Consider the following 22010-nt stretch of genomic DNA (forward strand, 5'->3'; position numbering starts at 1 on the left):
TGGATTTCATCCATTAGTTGAACACCAAACCAAAATTCTGTCCAATAGGCTGCTGATAAGACCTTACCCTTTAAGACTAATTTTAAAGCACTAATTTACACTTGCAATGTGCAATGTTGCACTGTTAAACCTAGTAGTACATTTTAGCTTTAGTATTACACCAGTGTCCCAACATAAAAACTAGATCATTAACTTAGGCAGCAAATAAACAGCCTTAAAGGGATAGTTCGGCCAAAAATGATATTTAACCCATGATTTACTTACCCTCAAGCCGGGTGAGTAAATATACATATTTAAAAAAATATACATATTTAAAACTTTATAAATGAAAATATCTTGCTTCCGGGAACGGTCGACGCGCGTTCACAGCAGATGGATGCCGGTGTATGACGTGGACGCATAGGAAGCGTTGTGACGTAGAACGAAGTACAGCTAAATCAAACGCTACGTCCTACGTCATATGCCGGCATCCATCTGCTGTGAACGCATGTCGACCATTCCCGGAAGCAAGATATTTTCATTTATAAAGTTTTAAATATGTATATTTTTACGACAAAACCGCACAGATTACCCTCAGAAGGCCTTCGTTTATCCCCCTGGAGCCGGATTGATTACTTTTGTGAAGGATGCATGCACATTTTGGGACTTGAAGGAGGTGGACCCCATAGCTTCACATTATAACCACTGAAAGATATAAGACATTTTCTAAAATAACTGAAAATGTGTTCGACTGAAAAATGATTGACATATGCATCTCGAACGGCTTGAGGGTGAGTAAATCATGGGTTAAATATCATTTTTGGCCGAACTATCCCTTTAAAACTGAGGGAGTGAAATTATGGCTGTCAAAAGATGCAAAAATTCTGTGTCTGTGATTTTTTTGTAGTTAACATGTTAATGCATTTGTTCCTTTGTAAGGGAAGATAACAAAATACTGTGCAAGTTTTGAGTTCAGAAGTTCATTTGGATGACACATGTAGTAGAATCATGTGCAGATTTCAGCAGCAGTGCCCACACACATTGTGTATTCCTCAAGCTGCATCACAATGAATGCAAACCCTGAACTCGCACCAAATCTGCAATAAATAGCTTTCTCCATACTGTACTTTCAAATGTAACAAAAATGATTTTTGTCACTGTTGTTTGATGATCTTCTCATTAATATTTGTATGCAAATATTTTATACTTGTTGATCTTGAGTTTTGCCATACAACGTGCTAATTTTATTAATCATCCGATATAAATTTCATTTATAGATCAATTATAGAATGAATTGTATATTTAAATACACTATTCAAAAGTTTTGGTCAGTAAGATTAAAAAAAATTATACTTTTATTTAGCAAATATGTTTTAACTTGACAGTAAAAACATTTATAATGTTACGAAAGGATTAAATTTCAAATAAATGCTGTTCTTTTGAACTTTCTATTCATCAACCCTTACAAAAAATAAGTATACTTCAAGTTAATTTTAATAAATATACTTAAGTAAAGCTTAAGTTTTAAGCATGCTTTGTTGAAAGTATACTAATATCAATCTACTAGTATACTTGTATGTCTACTATTTCAAAACTACTTTGGACTTAATTGGTTTTAGTGTATGAAAGTACTTTAAGTGTAGTAAACTTTGAGTACACAACTAATTTACAACTACGTTTTTTGTATACTGCAACTGGGTTATACTATAAGTGAAGCTATAGCTATACTGATTGTTTACTAGTTAAATAATTGTAGCACATTTTTTAGTTTATTAAAGTATACTTTGAAGTATACTCTCAGTAAACTACTAGTTTAACATCATACTTAGTTTACTATTTAAATATTATTTTTGCATTTTAAGTATACTACTATGTTCCTATTTAGGTATTCATTTTTATATTTGAAATATACCTTTAACTGTACTGTATCTCTTTCCCCGTCAGCATTTTTTTTTTAACATGTTGCCAGCTAGCGCCAGCATTTTTGATTATTTTCACAAAGCTTCCATGGCCGCCACAATAATTTGTGTATTTTGTATTTTGAATTTAAATCTGAGAAAACAACATTTTTGTCAAAGACTACGTCTGGATTGTATTCAGAACGATGATCAAAACATAGATGGAGTCGAGTCTATCAACACCCCAAGAGCTACATACCTTGTCCTGGGTCGACATTTCACTCGGTATCATTAGGCAATTTTGATTGATGCTAGCTGTTTAATGATGATCACATTATTTTACATTTGCATAAGCAATGTTTCGCTTGTTTCTGCTTCTGCTTCGCCTGTGTTTTGATCTGGAGATTCTGTACACTTTCAGAAGATTCAAAATAGCGCCCATTATTACCGTATAACATGACAAAATGTCATAACATGGAAACATGGATTGCCGTAAAATTCCGTCAATGGCAGGGAAAGAGTTAAATATAAAGTTCTGTCATGAAATTCTAGATGGCGCAGACTGATAGATCCTCAACTCATCCTTTATAGGCCACAGCTGATTGGTTCCTGTTGAATCAGAAGCCAATTGTGTGCTCAACATTCAAATACTTGGTCAGCATTTTCTGTAGCAGTTGCAGAATGCTTTCAGATACCCTCCACCTTCCCCAGCTCCACCTGTATAGATCTGCTACGGGTAATTCATGTTTTATTGAACAGCAGCAAGACAAGATATATTCCACCAAGACCAAACATACAACATTGTCATTTCCATTACCATGCCAAACACTCTGAGAGCTGTCTTGACAGAAGTAGATTTGGAAATTAGTAGAAATTCCAATTCCTATACTATACTATACTATACTATACTATACTATACTATACTATACTATACTATACTATACTATTCCTACTACCAGTGGACTACACAAGATTCACATACTCAGAATTAGGAACATATCTGTTTTAATATAATAATATTTCACAATATTACTGTTTTACTTTATTTTACATTAATGAATGTAATTGTAAAATTTGCTAAATGATGATATTTTACCATGGTTAATACCAGTTGGCTATACTGTTCAAAACTGCAATGCAGAGGGTTAGAAAATCTTCCCATCTGTCCTGCTTGCATTTGCTTGTATTACAACATATTGCTTAGCTTTTCATGAAATGTATTCTATAGTCTAGAGCCAAAAGCAATCTTAAGATAGTTTTAATAAATCAGAGTAATATTTAGGCTTGAGTTTTAAAATTCAACATCCAACAGAACACCAGAAAAAAAAATGTAAAATGTAAAATGTGTTAAATGTAACACAAATGGGCATTTATTTGGAAGATGATTTGGTCTATATTATGAATCCCATAGCCATAATTTTATCTCTTGTGGCCCGATTTCTCATATTTTTATGCTCTTTTCACAGGAGCACAAACCTTCATTCTCCACACCTGTATCAAGCAAAAAGGGCAGTTATTGTGACCTCCATTCTGCCCTGCTCTTCTTTCACACCTTTAATTGTTGGGATCACCACGACACGGCACAGCCATGCCCAAGAGCAGTAAAGTGACTCAGCGCGAGCACAGTAATGAGCATGTCACAGAGTCTGTGGCCGACCTCCTGGCGCTGGAGGCTCCCATGGACTACAAGAGCAGCCAGATGAGCATGGCAGGAGGGGGCCCTCCACCCATAGGCAAACCAGACATCTCCCCCGACCTGGAAGACGGACGACCTGCCTGGAACAGTAAGCTGCAGTACATCTTGGCCCAGGTGGGCTTCTCGGTGGGCCTGGGTAACGTGTGGCGTTTCCCTTATCTTTGCCAGAAGAACGGAGGAGGTGAGTTACTTATTAGTGATGTGCATTTGTAACTGTTTCAAGGTTCAACCTAAAAATATATATATATTTCTATCATAATTTATTCAACCTCCATTTCTTCTATAAAACACAAAAGGAGAAATGTTAATGGTTGCTCTTTTTCATGCAACTACAATGGATGGGGACAACAGATTTCAATCTCAAAAAGGCCACCAATTAAGATACATAAATGTTTTCCTCTGGTGTTTTTGCATTGGATTTCATCCATTAGTTGAAAACTAAATCAACATTTCTTCTAATGTGTTGATTATAATCACCTTTAATATTAATTTTAAAGCAATAATTTACTCTTTAATGCAATGTTGCATTTCTAAACCTAGCAGTACATTTTGGCAACAAATAAACAGCCTTGAGAGACATGTTTTTTACATGTAAATGCATTTAGTTCCTTTATAAGGGAAGATAAAATACTGTGTTGGGTTCAGAAGTTCATTTGGATGACACATAGGCTAGCAGAATTATGTGCATATAAAAAGACCCATGCACACACATTGTGTATTCCTCAAACTGAATCAAAATGCACAACAAACACAAACCTTGAAGTCGCTCCAAATCTGCAATAAATAACTTTCTCCACATTTTAATTGTATATCAAAAACACAATAAAAGAATCATAAATGTATTCTAGTAAGTAACATTTATTTATATGTCACATTTAAACAAAGCTTAGCTGACCAAAGTTCTGACCAAAGTAAATTACACAGCATACATAATATAAAATTACACACACGGCCAGGGAATAAAGATGCATTTTAAGCCTAGATTTAAGAACCATGAGTGAAGGTGCAAGGTGAATGTCAAGTGGCAACTGATTCCATAAACTAGGGGGAATGATCAAAAAAGTTATCTCTATCACCCTTTTGTTTTAACCGAGATCATGGGAAATTCAAGAGTGCTTTATTAGATCTTAAGGATCTACTAGATGAAGGATAAGATCTTTAATGTAAAATGGGGCTTGGAGCTTTAAAAACAATATCTTAAACTGGATCCTAAAATAAATCAAGAGACAATGAATAGAGACTAAGATTGAGCTCATATAATCTATAATCTAGCGGCAACGTTCTGGACCATCTGAAGGTCGAAGTAAATTTCAACCTTTACTAATGCATTATTAAAATCAAAGGTTGTATTTGTTAACATTAGTTAATGCACTGTGAACTAACATGAACAAACAATGACCAGCTTTATTTTTATTAACTAACATTAACAAAGTTGAATAAATACTGTAACAAATGTACTGCTCATTGTTAGTTTATGTTACATTAACTAATGTTAACTAATGAACCTTATTGTAAAGTGTTACCAATAACTCTATAGTTGTGAACGTCTTTATGAAGCTGTATGATAACTTTGTGTGACTACCAGAATGTCAGTTATTCTTTGATAACCTCCAGTGAGCTATTAACCATTGTGACCAGATCATTGAGTCAGTGCTCAAGAACATTTATTAAAATATGCATTTATTAAATAGATCTGACACACACAAAAATATTATTCAGTCACAAATTAGACTTTTCTCTTATGAACTCTTAGAAATTGAACTGAATAACAACTTAATTTGCAGCTTCTCATAAAAAGCTTTTGTATGATTTCAGAAGACTGTTTAATTAGTTTTATAGAGCACTTTTATGGTATTTTTTGTTGTCTTTTTGGAGCTTGACAGCCCCAGGCTTAACTCACTTTCATTGTGTAGAAAACAGAGGCGTGAGTAAATGATAACGGTAAATTTACATTTTTTTGTGTGAACTATTCCTTTAATGTTTTCACTCTTCTTTTTTTATTCTTTTTAGCTGTGAAATTTTTCCATTGAGACAGTCTTTTTTGGGTCAGCTGTGTGCCTTGTGCGCTGTGGTCTCTCTAAATTTATTAAGCTGACGATAGTGTTATTTAGGGCAGCAATGTTATATGGGCTGTTTAAAAACAGGAAAGGCAAGGCCAGTGTGGTCTTGGTTTGCAAATTTGGTTTGCAATAAAAAAAAATTGGTTTGCTGTCATTGCTCTTTGGCTGCTTGGACTATTCTTCATTGTTCATATCCTCCTTTAATCTGAAATGCACTATTTCATGCTGTTTCACAGTCTAGACAGAAATGTGGTTTAGAATTATTTCAGGAAATTACTGATTTAATGATAACTGAATCAGCTTAGTCTCTTCAAAATGAAATATATCCACAAAATATAATGAATTAAGGTAATTCCATGAAATTGTTTAAGCATAAAACTTACTATGTTTTGATAAGCAAACAATGGCAATTGGGTAAGAAAAATTAAGATGTATTCTCTGAAAACAAGTGAAGCAAAATTGATAAGATATTAAAACACGTACATTTATGTTGTTATAGGTATCTTTAAATATATTTTCTAGAAACAAGAAATTTTGTTTTTTTGCTGTGCATAATTAATTGCAAATTATCTGAAAAAATGTATTTACTGTATATTGAAAATAGTATAGTAACAAACTATATTAAAAAAGGTCCTAAAATATAGTTGGACATGTTAATGTTATCTGAAAGTGAAACCTGACAATTAATAATTAGATCGTCATGTCTTGTCCTTGCTTGTCTTGCAAATTGCAATTATGAATGTTTCCCAGAAGGCCTTGTTTACGTTACGCACCCTTGCTCTCTCCATCTTCTCTCTTCCATCTGTCCGTCCATCCCTTTCTCTTTCCTCCCGTCTCCTCTTTTCTACGCAAGGCGTGTTGTTTGTTTCATTAGTTGCATGCATAAATAAAGCCCAGACAAAAAGCCTCGACAAAGCAACATCGAACACAAAAGAAATGCAGTAATCAACCTGATAACAAGCAGTTCTTCGTCATAAGCTGAGGCCAAGGGAGTGCTTTGCTGTGATCATCCCTGGCTCTAATTACACTTATAACCTCCCAAGAGGAGGGGTTTGTGGTCATCCGCCAGCAGTGTGCGCTCTATGTCTATAGAAGCAGTTATTTTCGGATTGTTCTTTGACTTCAAACAGAGGAAGCTCTGCTCAGACCAAACTCTTCGTCACCATGGAGCTAGTTTGACGTCAGGGCTCAGCAGCGTGACTTGCTGTTTTATTCTGTTGTCTGTTCAATCATGCCTTCTGAGGCTCAGGCTGTCATTAGCCTATAAGATACCATCTTCTGCATCTGGGTGGTTGAAATTTAGCTAGAAAATGTATGAAAAACAGAACATAAAAATAATTAAGCTTTGCATTTGTTCTTGTTCTATTTTGAAAAGTATAAGATAATGGATTTCATTAATCAAATGGAAATCTTAAGTAATGTCAACTGCACTACTTTTGCAATATTTTGACTTGATATTTATATTTATATATCTATATATCTTTATAATATCTCTCTTCTGATGAAAAAAGAATATATCTGTTATAGAATCCTATGAGATAAGGTGTACACTCACCTAAAGGATTATTAGGAACACCTGTTCAATTTCTCATTAATGCAATTATCTAATCAACCAATCACATGGCAGTTGCTTCAATGCATTTAGGGGTGTGGTCCTGGTCAAGACAATCTCCTGAACTCCAAACTGAATGTCAGAATGGGAAAGAAAGGTGATTTAAGCAATTTTGAGCGTGGCATGGTTGTTGGTGCCAGACGGGCCGGTCTGAGTATTTCACAATCTGCTCAGTTACTGGGATTTTCACGCACAACCATTTCTAGGGTTTACAAAGAATGGTGTGAAAAGGGAAAAACATCCAGTATGCGGCAGTCCTGTGGGCGAAAATGCCTTATTGATGCTAGAGGTCAGAGGAGAATGGGCCGACTGATTCAAGCTGATAGAAGAGCAACTTTGACTGAAATAACCACTCGTTGCAACCGAGGTATGCAGCAAAGCATTTGTGAAGCCACAACACGCACAACCTTGAGGCGGATGGGCTACAACAGCAGAAGACCCCACCGGGTACCACTCATCTCCACTACAAATAGGAAAAAGAGGCTACAATTTGCACGAGCTCACCAAAATTGGACAGTTGAAGACTGGAAAAATGTTGCCTGGTCTGATGAGTCTCGATTTCTGTTGAGACATTCAGATGGTAGAGTCAGAATTTGGCGTAAACAGAATGAGAACATGGATCCATCATGCCTTGTTACTAGGGATGTCCCGATCCGATCACGTGATCGGAAATCGGGCCCGATCACGTGTTTTCAGACTCGATCGGAATCGGACGTTACCTCCCGATCAGGACTCGGATATATATGTTTATATATTCTCATTATTTTTTAACACATCTATAGTTATGCGGTGGCACAGAGTTACGCCGGTTTCACACTGCACGCGTTAGCAGAGTGTAAGCAGTGCAGGAGCAGTACGTATGGTGAGCAGGGGCAGGACACGCGCGTTTTGCTTTCACACTGGCAGCGTTTGACGCACGCGGCTGAACCGCGGGTTGTGTAGGGCAGGCTACAGACAGAGTAGGCTACTCTATAATGGATAAGTTGGCATTGCTTTTTTTCGTTTTCAAATACATTTAAGAGAAAAGACTTGTCAAGAAGCTTATTTTATTAATAATTTCATATAACTTTTTGTTCATCTTTGTTTTTATTGTTCTGGCAACAAGTTTGTTTTTGGACATTTGTTTTCTTTTTAAATTGCTGTTGGTCATTTGATTGACTGTTTAAAACACTTTTTTTGGCCATGATCAATGTATTGTCACTTTAATTCAGCAAAAGTGGCGCAGCAAAAATAGACTCGGCGCCGAAACGATCGCGGCACTCCTGCTCTGCTCTGCTACGCACTGCCGCGCCGCCTCTGCGCGCGGTGTGAATGCTCTAAACCCTGGTTTAATCTGTTAACATGGGCGGCGAAAAAAATACGCACTGCACGCTCTGCTAACATTGCAGTGTGAAACCGGTGTAAGAGTTGGGAGTGCAGTTCCTAAAAGCACATTGCTGGCTTTGCAAACACTGTAGCACTTTTATTTTTTATTTGTTCACATGCCTGCCGGGTATTTTAAGTTGAGGTGCTATTTGTTTATATATTAGACTTTTTTATATTTACTGTTGCACTAAAGTCCAAAAGTGAAGAATTTATTTATTACTTGATTGTTCAAGCTACCTCACAGAAGTGCTCTGCTTGTTAACAGAGTTGTTGAATGTTAAAATAAGGTGAATTAAATAAAAAATAAGGAACATCCTGGATCTGTTTTTTCGCTCTTTTTTATTCTTTTTTTATGTATTAAGTATCGGATCGGGACTCGGTATCGGCAGATACTCAAAATCAAATGACTCGGACTCGGACTCAAGGGCAAAAAAACCTGATCGGGACATCCCTACTTGTTACCACTGTGCAGGCTGGTGGTGGTGGTGTAATGGTGCCAATTGGGCATCGTTTAAATGCCACGGCCTACCTGAGCATTGTTTCTGACCATGTCCATCCCTTTATGACCACCATGTACCCATCCTCTGATGGCTACTTCCAGCAGGATAATGCACCATGTCACAAAGCTCGAATCATTTCAAATTGGTTTCTTGAACATGACAATGAGTTCACTGTACTAAAACGGCCCCTACAGTCACCAGATCTCAACCCAATAGAGCATCTTTGGGATGTGGTGGAACGGGAGCTTCGTGCCCTGGATGTGCATCCCACAAATCTCCATCAACTGCAAGATGCTATCCTATCAATATGGGCCAACATTTCTAAAGAATGCTTTCAGCACCTTGTTGAATCAATAGAATTAAGGCAGTTCTGAAGGCGAAAGGGGGTCAAACACAGTATTAGTATGGTGTTCCTAATAATCCTTTAGGTGAGTGTATATTGTGTGTGGATGTGTGTACTTGTACAGCTATCTTTGTGAGGACCAGTCTGAGTTTTAGACCATTGGAGTGAGGACAAAGAGAGTAAAGTGAGGACATTTTGGCCGGTCCTCACTTTCTGAGACCCCTTTAAAGGCCTGTTTGACGGTCAAGACTTGGTTTTAGGGATAAGGTTATAATTTGGTTAAGGGTATGTTTAGGGTAAGGGTTCGGGTTAGGCTCTTAGTTGTAATGGGTAAGGTTAGGGTAAGCGGCTAGAGATTGCATTGTGTCAATGAATGTCCTCATAAAGATAGATGTATAAGAATGTGTGTGTGCGTGCGTGCGTGCGTGTGTGTGTGTGTGTGTGTGTACTCACCTGCCACTTTATTAGGTATACCTTGCTACCGGGTTGGCCCCCCATTTGCCTTCAGAATTGCCTTAATTCTTTATGGCATAGATTAAACTATATGCTGGAAACATTTCTCTGAGATATTGGTTTATATTGACATGATAGCATCATCACACAGTTGCTGCAAATGCTGCACATCCATGATGCAAATTTTCCATTCCAGCACATCCCAAAGGTGCTCAATAACATGGAGATCTGGTGACTGTGGAGGCTATTTGTGTATAGTGAACTCTTTGTCATGTTCAAGAAACCAGTCTGAGATGATTTGAGGTTTGTGACATGACGTGTTATCCTGATGGAAGTAGCCATCAGAAGATGGGTGCACTGTGGTCATAAAGGGATGGACATGGTCAGCAACAATACTCAGGATGGCTGTGACATTTAAACAATGGTAAATTAAGTGGCCCAAAGTGTGCCAAGAAAATATTCCCCAATACACCACCACCACCAGCAGCTTGAACCGTTGATACAAGGCAGAATGGATCCAAGCTTTTATGTTATTTGCACCAAATTCTGACACTACTATCTAAATGTCGCTGCAGAAATTCAGACTCATCAGACAAGGCATGTTTTTCCAATCTTCCAATTTTGGTGAGCCCATGTGAATATTGGCTGATTAGATATTTGCATTAACAAGCAGTTGAACAGGTGTACCTAATTAAGTGGCTGGTGATTGTATATACTGTAAAATACATTAAATACTGTTGTTTGAATCACTACTATATACTATATGAATTAATGTCATACATAGTTTCATGTAGTTAGGTGAGTCTATGTCTTAAATGAAATAAAAAATTTAACAAAATATAAAAGGTGACCCCTTTATAATATATTTTACTTAAAAATACATGCAAATATAAAATATGAGGGAAAGACATGTCCCAGGCAGTCATATATAGTATTTTGACTGTAGCAACAGACATATTTTAAAATAATTTACTACTTTTTTATGTATGTATGGAAAAACAACATAAAGGGGAAAACTGTGGTGAGTTCAGTGTGCTGTAGCTTGATTGATCTTGGGCTATTGGTTGGTCATTAAAGACACCGTTGTAAGGACATTACTCTCAGTGTTTACAAGTGTCGCTGTCTCTCTTTACAGGTGCTTACCTTGTTCCATACTTCATCCTTCTTATCCTTATTGGCATCCCACTCTTTTTCTTGGAGCTGGCAGTTGGCCAGAGGATTCGTCGAGGAAGCATTGGAGTGTGGAATTATGTTTGTCCACGACTCGGTGGCATTGGAGTGTCCAGCCTGATGGTGAGTGAATGATGTTCTTTTAGAAACACAAGACACAAATGAGCAAACACTTAAATGTATTATCTTTTCTTGATTGTGATAATATTGCTTGGTTTGAGAGTGTTTATACGTAAATGGAGTGGTTGCGGTCAAATGTGAAAGTGGAACTAAACTTTGAATACAGCTATAGATAAGATAGGCCTAAAGTAAATCATTCTTCATGGGTTACGATCTCCAGACTTCAGATTGTGAGTGTCTGGTTCACATCAGCTCAGACTGGGAAATTGATACAGTTTGAGATTCTAGTTTATATTGAAAAAGGGTCACAATACAATGAGGAGCCTGTGTGTTCCAGACCAATAAAGAATTTCATTTCCCCCCTTTTATATTGTTCTGAAGGCCTTAATAGAAGCATTTATTTTTGATGAGTTACAGGCCTAAAAGTGCTAATTCACCAGCTATTCTATGCCGCGTCATCCATTACTCAGCGCTGTTCTCAAATCATTTTAATATGAGCACAGTCACGCAACCTATCAGATGGGTTTCGATCTTAAAATATCACTCTGTCTGAACATTTAATAAATCTATTTTCAGTCCCAGCTGCACCTGGACTTTCTGGTTTTCTTTCCTTGTAAAAGCAACTGCACTTTGGAGATATAGCAAGTCAGCAAGTATGTAAGGCCTTTTGGGAGGTGATGGTTATATACCATAAGCCGATGCACCAGCGCGGAAATCTGGTATTGTGCGAATCAGCAGATTCTTGTGAATGGCTTTCTCATTAGTAACAGAATGAGCTGAATACCAATGTATAAAAATATATATATTATTCTGTAATTTACAAATATTAATTATAATATAAGATAATCTTGAATGTCTTTTTTGCATTTTATTTAGTATTTGGTATGTAGTCTGAGTGAGACTGCTGGATTCATTTACTTCAGATTGGGAATCAACCTTGTTTGTGTTAATCTTCTACTCAAAGGCAATGAAAAAAACACATAGGGAAAGCCATTTTGATATAACATGCCTCTTAGGATGACATGACACTGTTTTCAGCATAAAAACGGAAAACTTTTTAGATGTTCTGGTCATTCATTTACAAGACAATGCCATTTTGGGGTCCTGAAAAAGCAAACTTTTGAAAATGGGTTTCAATTTGCACGTTTTTGAAAACAATAACGTTATTGTCTCTGTGTAAACTTCAAAAATGTTAATTTTTGATAACGGTGACGACATGCGCATGAGTATTACGTTTTCAGTCTATAGGCGCATAGTTTGTTTACAAAGTGACATCTCTAACTACTGGCCTGGCATGCTTAAAGGGGGGGTGAAATGCTCATTTTCACTCAATCTCCTGTTAATCTTGAGTACCTATAGAGTAGTATTGCATCGTTCATATCTCCAAAAAGTCTTTAGTTTTATTATATTTATAAAAGAAAGATAGGCTGTACCGAGTCTTTCCGGAAAAAACCGAGCGGCTGGAGGCGGGCCGTGTGGGCGAAGCTAAAGCTGTGCTAACCGAGCTAACAACACACAGAGACAATTGAAGCAGTTTCTTACTCACCGAACCTTTATCATTGTGACTGCTCGATCCTTAAGCATTAGACGATCTGCAAATCCGTCGATCTGGGCTTTGTTTATAAAACAATCATCGTCGAAATGCAGGGAACAAACAGTCTTGCACAACTCGTTTTTGCCCCGGAAAAACAAACTGCATCCACTATTCCCTTAACGCTGGGTTCTTTGGGAATCTGTGCAGGGTTGTCTTGCCCTGGCAACCAAAAACCCACTTCTTTGGTGACACTGACTTCCCTAAAGCCGAGCACAGCGCTTTGATGGGCGAACTGCTTTTGCTCTCTTCTCTCTCTGTCTGGTCTACGAGTGCGCGCGCGCCCGCGATCTTACCGGAGAAGTGCCCTTAGGACCCGTATAAGGAAATTCCGTTACATCTGACGTCACACATGCCCATACTCGGAAAAAACTTTCCGAAACTTGTGACAAACCGGAAGGACAATTTTTGGCACAGAAATACTCCTTCAAACGTACAATTTAATTTTTGAAACTTTGTCCATGTTTAGCATGGGAATCCAACTCTTTAACAGTGTAAAAAACTCAGTATGCATGAAATATCATTTCACCCCCCCTTTAAATACAGCGTTTTTAATAGTTTTCGCAGTTCGGTGTGAACAGGGAGTCCTAGATTAAAAAGAGATCCTAGATAAAAAGGCCCACCGTTAAAATTACTGTAGAGAAACACTCAGGGACTATATGTGGCTGTTCTGCTGAAGCCTCAGCTATTAATACCCATGAAGCTACAGCAGAAAGAATGTGCTTCAATTATTCACTAACTCAATGTGCTGTGGATTTGTTACGTCGCAAAGTACCATTACGGCCCTGTTACAGACTGCAGGGAAAAATCAGGGGATAGATTTGCTGTTAACAGGCACAAGTTGCTAAACCCTCAAAATACACGGCATTTCAGCATACATAGCACATTCATTCTATTCTATTGTGTTCTATTTCTATAAATGCACACTATATTTAGAGTAATGCTATTGAGTTTTAAGAGTTAAAAGACTTCAGAATTTATCCATTAAGACATCCGATCATATATCAGATGAGACTCCAGGAGCCAGACTTATGACTGTCAGTACAGTCTGGTGCACATCAGTTTTATACAACTGCCAGGAAGAGCTTCTCGGACTTAAATATACTGTAAAATGAACTTTCCACAATCCTAAACTGGCATGTAAGTTCATTCAGACTACACCTTTGAAATTTGTGAATTTAGGTGTAGATTTTGTGGTTTCTGTTCATCTAATATACGTAAATAGTAATTATTTCAAAGCCATAGGTAAAGCATAAAACACTCCCAGATAAAGATTCCCAGAAGGTGCCAGATCGCTAGACCATTTTATCACCTCTTGTTATTTTTGTGCACAGTGTGGCTCAGATGTTCAGTAAACAGTCTATAGTCAAGCAAAATGAGCCTTAAACTAGATGAGACGTTTCCAGGGGGCTGTTCTTTTTTCAGTATTACAGTTCAGTATTCAGTATCTTAATTATTTTCTAGTTGTTAACCAATACTCTTTGTTCTTTCTTTTCTCCATTGTGCAGGTGTGTGGTTTTGTGGGTCTGTACTATAATGTGATTATCGGCTGGAGCATCTTCTACTTTTTTCAGTCGTTTCAATATCCTCTACCTTGGAGCGCCTGTCCCATCAGGAAGAACGGCACCCAATCCAGTGAGTGCTCTGCAGTTTCAAACTTATCAACGCTTTCCTGTGGATTTTAATAATAAAATAGCTTCGCTTCTGAATCACTACATTATATTTCTTAGCAACAAGACGCTGCACTGTCTCTCTCTCTTTCTCAATAATTTATTCAAATATATGCCATAATCCATTCATTAAAATAATTGTAATCTGATTTAAACCGGGCAGAATGCTAGATCTAACGAGCTATAACTGACATTAATAACCATAATTTTTACCCTTTTGGTCAAGTATTACGCTGCAAACATCAGTAACAGCTTTAACTTGTGAATGCTTGCAAATGACCATGTTATAAACGGGATAATTCAATTCATTAAATGATTTGAATGCACTCCGCTGAGGCATTGCTCCGCTTCGCGTTGGTTCTTTGCCTCCATGTCGTGATTTAAAACGTTTAATGCACAGCTAGCCGTGGGTTATCCCTTGATCACAATAAGGCAAAACAAGCATTAAAATAAATCAAGATATTTCGTAGTATTTGGTTATTTTTATAACCAATATACATATTCCTAATTGCCAAGCTCTAAAATATTTTATTGGGTAGAAATTGTGAGTGGGGCCTTCAAATATTGTTGTGGACGAAGGGGGTCCTTGAAGTGAAAAAGGTTGTGATCCACTGTTCTGCCTATCACGCACCTTGCAGGATAAGTGGACACAACCCTCTACAAATGTTCAAATAAAACCCAAAACTATTATAATTCTAGTCTAGATTATATTCAAACACTGTTTGGACTTTCTTTATGTTTGCAATCTTTGTGTAGTGCAAACTTAAAAAAAACTGTCAAATTGTAATGATTAAAACACAAAATGTGTTAGTGTGCAGTGTTTCATGGACATGTAATGATGGTTTCACTTATTCCTTTCCGAGATACTCTACTATGCTGATAGAAGTAGCACTTAGAGATTCCCATAGCACTGTCAATATCCCCTGCTGAAAATATCAGCAGGTAACCAGCATATGTTGAGTTTTGGATAGTTTTCCCACCAAATTAATTTACTGTCTTTTTAAATCAAAGACTCGACCTGGAGGAAAAAACAATCAATATTCCAATAAATCACAATTTGTATTTGAATGATCCCGATTCTTTGTAATGAATCCAAAAAATAATAATACTGCACGACCACGTGCTGCCTGATTCTCTCAAGTCGGTTCTTTTAATGAATCGTTCAAAAAGATGAGTTACCAGTTTAAATCAATCTGAAACACTGTCCTGTATAATTGACAACATTAGCAGGGACATAATTTATTTCAAACAGTATCAAATCAAAATAGACATCGCAACTGAATTGAATCGGAATCAAATCCTAAGAAATACCATGCTGATCTTTTCCAAAGAGTCATTAAATAGTCAGTCGTATAAAGAAATATTAATAGACAAGGAAGGTTGTGTCTCTGCTTTTCTTTTTTGTCTGATTAGTTGTGGAGCCTGAGTGTGAGAAGAGCTCAGCAACCACGTACTACTGGTACCGCGAGACCCTGGACATCACCAGCTCGATCGCAGACAGTGGGGGTCTGAACTGGAGGATGACTTTGTCGCTGCTGGCTGCATGGATAATTGTCTGCCTGGCTGTAATAAGGGGCATTCAGTCTTCTGGGAGGGTGAGGCAGACTTGCTACTGCATGAGATAATGAAATGAGAACCAACTGAGTTGAGAAACATCAATTTTCAGATAGCTCAAAGGCACAATATGCAGATGCTGCGTTATCTGGCACATCTGAACAATTACACAATCACGATGCGCAATTATGATTATATTCTCAGTGGAACGTTTGCTTTCTCCTTGAAGCTAATTCAAGGTGTGATAGTGCTGCAGTTTTTGCAAACACAGATTTTATGGAAAAATACCCATTTACCAGCTGTTTAAATGTATCACAATGTCTGAACAACAGGGACACAAATAGTTCTCTATGAATCAAAATTTTGGTTAATCCCATCAGACCAATAGAGCTTCACCACCTGTTCTGGGGACAGTGTCTCACTCCTCCATAGGCTATGTTATTGAAACTTGTCTTACTGATTTGAATCTAAAAAGTCTTACTTTTTAGATTCAAATCAGACCAATCTACATTTTTTTTACATTTTTAAGAAAACTTGTAAAGCTAGTCTAAGCAGTTTATGAAACCGGCCACATGTCAAGTAACTAAAAGAGACTCCACAATAAGGCCTCCATATACATAGTATAGAGTGGATTCTTACCAAACAAATAGTCGAAGAATAATAAATATAATGTGCCGAATTTACAAGCTCTTGTTGTAATAAATAATACCAAAAGCATTAATACACAGTTATTTTTCTCTGAGAAATGTATGCACAAATCATTCTAAAAAATTTGAACAAAAACAGTAAATATTGTCACACCGTGTTTGTGCAGGTGATGTACTTCAGCTCACTCTTTCCGTACTTGGTGCTCTTCTGCTTCCTGGTGAGAGGGATGTTTCTTAAAGGAGCAGTAGATGGCATTGCTCACATGTTCACACCCAAGGTAAGGCTATTGTGCGCACACACTTTCTTAAACACACACGTGATAGTTAGGATATCCAGATGGCTTAAGATTTATTTTTTAGAAACTAGCAGACACATTTCATGCAGTGTAAGCAAATCTTTATTGGCAGCAATCTTTGAAAGAAAACTGTGCAGCTAAAATATTGCGCTCGTCACATGGTTGGACTCCCTCTTGTGGTGTATTTGAGATATTTAATCAAATTCACATTATGATTCTATTACATTAATCACACATGATTCTATGGAATAGAAGGCCTTCAGCTATGCTGACACTTATTTGGCACTGTTCATTTACTTAGAGATTAGATTTTCAATCACTCAAATGTAATAAATAGTTTTAATTTATTTAATTTTAGCTGGAGATCATGTTGGAGCCGCAGGTGTGGCGTGAAGCTGCCACTCAGGTCTTCTTTGCTCTTGGTCTGGGTTTTGGAGGTGTCATTGCTTTTTCCAGTTACAACAAGAGAGACAACAACTGTCATTTTGATGCTGTGCTGGTCTCCTTCATCAACTTCATGACCTCTATACTGGCCACACTCGTAGTGTTTGCTGTGCTGGGCTTCAAAGCCAACATCATGAACGAGAAATGTGTTGTGGAGTACGTATGACCTCTCAATGCATTTCATTTCTCTCATGAAAGGATCATTTTTGTGATTGGATTAAGTTACATTCTCCATTATAATATAATATTTTTTGCCTAATACTTCAAATGTGGAAGCTCATGTCTGTGTTGTTCTCATGTAGGAATGCTGAAAAGATTCTAGGGTACTTGAACTCAAATGTGCTGAGTCAGGATCTCATCCCCCCTCACGTCAACTTTTCCCACCTCTCCACGTCGGACTATGCCGAGATGTACGGCGTAATAAAGATTGTGAAAGAGGACAGTTTTGCGCAGCTGGGGCTGGAGCCGTGTCTGCTGGAGGATGAGCTCAATAAGGCAGGTGTTCGGCCCATGAGCTAAAGGCTTTCAGCAGGTTTTCAGCTAAGCCATTTAGGGTGGATGAAACTAAAATTTAGACTTTTATGATTTGTTTTTTGCCAAGCTCAATAGACAATTTCTATTGTAATGATGCCTTTGAACCATAATGTTCTGGAATATATTATACTGTTCAAGGCTTCAAGATATTTGTTATTTTAGAGCCATTTTGTATTTTTGTATTTTTCTTTTTTTATGTATGCACAATTAAAAAAAATTATTCATCTCGATCAGTGTTATTATAGCTTTAGTATAGCTTTTTCATTTCTATTTTATTTGTTAGTTTTACTGTTAGTTTTAGTTTTTCCGTGTTACATTTACTTTATTATTTTAGTATATTTGTGCTGCCAAAATGAGTGCACTAAATGATTAGTTAATTAGCAGCATTAAACATCTTATGGCTGTCTGGTGGTATCTATAGTGGAGCGGCTAAGTGATATAATCGTTCAGTTTATGATACAAGCGTGAAAATTGGCATGAGCAGTCTCCATGGGTCACTTGACGAGAAAATTGTCTGAGCCACTTGAAATTTCAAGATTTTTCATTTTTCAAGATGGCCAACACCTTAGTGGAGCAGTTAAGTGATATAGTGGTTTATTTGGTGATACAAGCATGAAAATTGGCATGAGCAGTCACTGATGGTCACTAGACAATAAGCCACCCACAGCTACTTGAAATTTCAAGATGGCGGCCATTTTTCAAGATGGCCACCACCTTAGTGGAGCAATTAGGCTCATGGCAATTTTCATGCTTGTATCACCAACTAAATGATTTCTTAAGCCTAATTGCTCCACTAAGGTGGTGGCCATCTTGAAAAATGGCCGCCATCTTGAAATTTCAAGTGGCTCGGACAATTTTCTTGTCAAGTGACCCATGGAGACTGCTCATGCCAATTTTCACGCTTGTATCATAAACTGAACAATTCTGCCAAACATAAGCACTTAGCCGCTCCACTACTAGTGGCATATTCATTTATGAAAAGAGGTTATCAAATGTGAAACTTTAACAATATATTCTATATAAAAAATAAAATGTATTTACTTTATTTTATTTATTTAGTTTAGTTTTTACAATTATGTAAAAGTTTTTTATTTCAAGCAATGAAAATGTTTAATTTAGTTTTCATTTTAGTTTTTTTATGATAATAACACTGTTCTCTCTCTCTCTCTCTCTCTCTCTCTCTCTCTCTCTCTCTCTCTCTCCCCCCCATCAGGCTGTTCAAGGCACTGGTCTGGCTTTTATTGCTTTCACAGAGGCTATGACCCATTTTCCAGGTTCTCCCTTCTGGTCTGTCATGTTTTTCTTCATGTTGATAAACCTTGGCTTGGGCAGCATGATTGGCACCATGACTGGCATCACCACACCCATTCTGGATACCTTCAAAATTCGCAAAGAGGTGCTCACAGGTGAGAGCTCCTGGTTTGTTCTCTTCTCTTTTTTCTGAGCCAGTAAAGTAAGTTTACTCTAAATGATGCTGGGCCGATTTTATAAGGCACCGACTAACTTGTATGATCTTGTATTTCCCCAGTGGGCTGTTGTATTGTGGCCTTTTTTTGTGGCTTGCTGTTTGTCCAGCGTTCAGGGAACTACTTTGTCACCATGTTTGATGACTACTCTGCTGGTTTGCCCCTCACTATTGTGGTGATCCTGGAGAATGTGTCTGTTGCCTGGATCTATGGCACAAAAAGGTGGGCAGATTGTTTAGTGCTGTTCTCTGGTGTTTTGCTCAGAGAGCTACTCAAAATAAGATTGTAGGGGCTTTCGCACCTGAGTTTTCATAGTTCCTACTATTAGAGAAAGAATGCTCTTTTTGGTCTGTTCGCACTGAAGGAACTGGGAACGATTTTAGTTATAGGAACGGTGATAGATAGCATTCACCTGTCACCCTTTGTGTGCAGTGTTTTCGATGATGCGCAGCACTACAAGTTGACAAATGAGTCTCAACATGTCCCGTTCACACAGCAACTTACAGTAGCGTCTCAAATTATTTCTCTATGAATGTGCAACGGGAGTCAAGCCGTATTCTCTTATCAGTCGCCATAGCAACAGTGACCAAAGTAATATCAGAGATGGCGACGTCAATAACACTGAAAAATCTTATCACTTTTAACATGAAAAGAGACCAATTGATCCGCAAGTTCATCCGACAAATCTTCATTGACTCACAGCATCTGGGTGGAGAGTGGAGCATTTGAGGCTCACATAGCACACAAAACTGATGAGAGCAGCTTCGGTGGAAAACAGTGACTGGATCTAAAACATTCATATCTCCATCACTGTTAGATACTGAAAAACCATACATGAAAATCCACAACACATGGTAGACATGCGCAGTGAAGAGCGGCTCTCTCACACTGTTCACGTTCCATTCACACAGCGTGTGTTTTCTGAGAATGCGCTTGTGAGTCCTGAAAATTTACAGGTGTGAGTTTGGTTATAGAATGCGGTTGTCACTCTTGTAAATAACTGAACTGTGTGTGAATGTAACCGTATTAGGTACTCAAATACGTGACCGAGATATAAGGCTGGACAATAATTCAATATCAATATATATCGCGGTATAATTTTTTTCAATAACGGTGATATGATTTTTAAACATTTCCGATATTTCAATTTACATTACAGCATTTATCACTGGCACTTTACATGTAACCCAAATAATCCATTAGTAATCTTATAAATTCATTCCGTGTCTGTGAAGTGGAGCAGGACAATGTCCCACCAGTCCTAGTCTCCGATTCTCACAGACGTCTGGTTTTGGGCGTGGGGCGGGGCATTTTTACTGCGTGATAAATATAAGCAGCACAGCACAACGGTTCATATGCTCATTGTCTCCAAATTATGACCAGAAACGGATATATATTAAGTCTGCTGTTTAAAACAAATAAAGAACAAATGTAGGAGAATGGTTATTATGCGCAAACATAGGGAAACTCTTTTGTGCAGTGAGCGCATGTCAAAAATATATATTCCGATTTGAAGCGGGCACATCAACCCGATCACTTGTTTAGCGTTCATGTAAACACCACATTCAGATTGATCAATCGGAAGGAATTCAGGGTGTCATGAACACTCAACAATGTCCTTGCGCCAACAACTTGTGTTTTTGTTGTTGATCACTCTTTTTTCTGTTTTCTGCAGCAACTCTGAGCACTTTTCATATTCTTTATCCTGGCTGAAGCACTTTTGTTTCAATCTATAAGAATAATATAATCAGCCTATTTTATAGTTTAAAGATATTAATATTAATAATTTGAGAGTCTTGTTTATTTGACAGTGATTTCACATTTCTTGTTTGGATGAAGGCTAAATACAAATAAAAGATGAACATTAATTTATTTGTACCTTTTTTATTTTATAAAATATTATATAGTTTTATAGGAGGAGGTTTCATAGACTTGGCAAATTCATTTTTCCGAAGTTTGTAGGTACAGACATCCGTTGTGGGCATTCTTGGCACTTTTTCTGTGGCTTTTATATTTTTCATATCGATATCGGAATTATATCGTATCGACCGAAATTAAGAAATACATTTTGATATAAACTTTGACCATATCGTCCAGCCCTACTGAGAAGTGTTTTCTGCTGCTGTGTGAACGTAGCCTATGGTTCCTACTGGCGCTACAAATGCAACCAGAAAAATGGCCCTAGTGGAAAATTTTCCGCCCTGGTGGCTAGTTCCTATAACTGATTTCCGGTGCGAAAGCCCCTATTATCTCTGAAATCAGATCTCCTCATTGTTTGTTCTTGCTAACCCCAAATATAGTCTCTATGCAATCCAGTTTGCTTTTGCCTTGTGTCTGATATTGATCTGTAATTCTGTATGCTTTATGTTGTCCATTAGGTTCATGCAGGATCTGGAGGACATGCTGGGTTTCAGACCTTGCATTATTTACTTCTATCTGTGGAAGTATGTGTCTCCAGTGTGTCTGATCATACTGATTTCTGCCAGTGTTGTAGAGATGGCCATCAGCCCTCCAGGATACAATGCATGGGTGCAAGACCTGGTTAGTTATACACTATGAAAATATCTGTTTAATTCTTTTCTCTCTCCCATCCTATTCCCTGTTCCCAAACT

At 37.5% G+C, this 22010-nt stretch overlaps 1 protein-coding gene across 3 annotated transcripts in view; it reads left to right on the forward strand.

The window, feature by feature from the left end:
• The window catches only part of slc6a17 (solute carrier family 6 member 17), a 60445-nt gene that overhangs the window by 31664 nt on the left and 6771 nt on the right, over positions 1-22010 (forward strand). For all 3 annotated transcript variants that reach the window (XM_079898062.1, XM_079898063.1, XM_079898061.1), the window contains 10 exons: positions 3344-3754; positions 11042-11199; positions 14296-14422; positions 15871-16052; positions 16826-16936; positions 17313-17554; positions 17701-17893; positions 19146-19338; positions 19461-19620; positions 21777-21939. In XM_079898062.1, the coding sequence (XP_079754188.1) occupies positions 3466-3754; positions 11042-11199; positions 14296-14422; positions 15871-16052; positions 16826-16936; positions 17313-17554; positions 17701-17893; positions 19146-19338; positions 19461-19620; positions 21777-21939 (1818 nt within the window). In that variant the 5' untranslated portion in view covers positions 3344-3465. The remainder of the gene's footprint in view (positions 1-3343; positions 3755-11041; positions 11200-14295; positions 14423-15870; positions 16053-16825; positions 16937-17312; positions 17555-17700; positions 17894-19145; positions 19339-19460; positions 19621-21776; positions 21940-22010) is intronic.

Source organism: Squalius cephalus, assembly GCF_949319135.1.
Source record: "Squalius cephalus genome assembly, chromosome: 16".
In the NCBI taxonomy this organism is placed as follows: Eukaryota; Metazoa; Chordata; class Actinopteri; order Cypriniformes; family Leuciscidae; genus Squalius; species Squalius cephalus.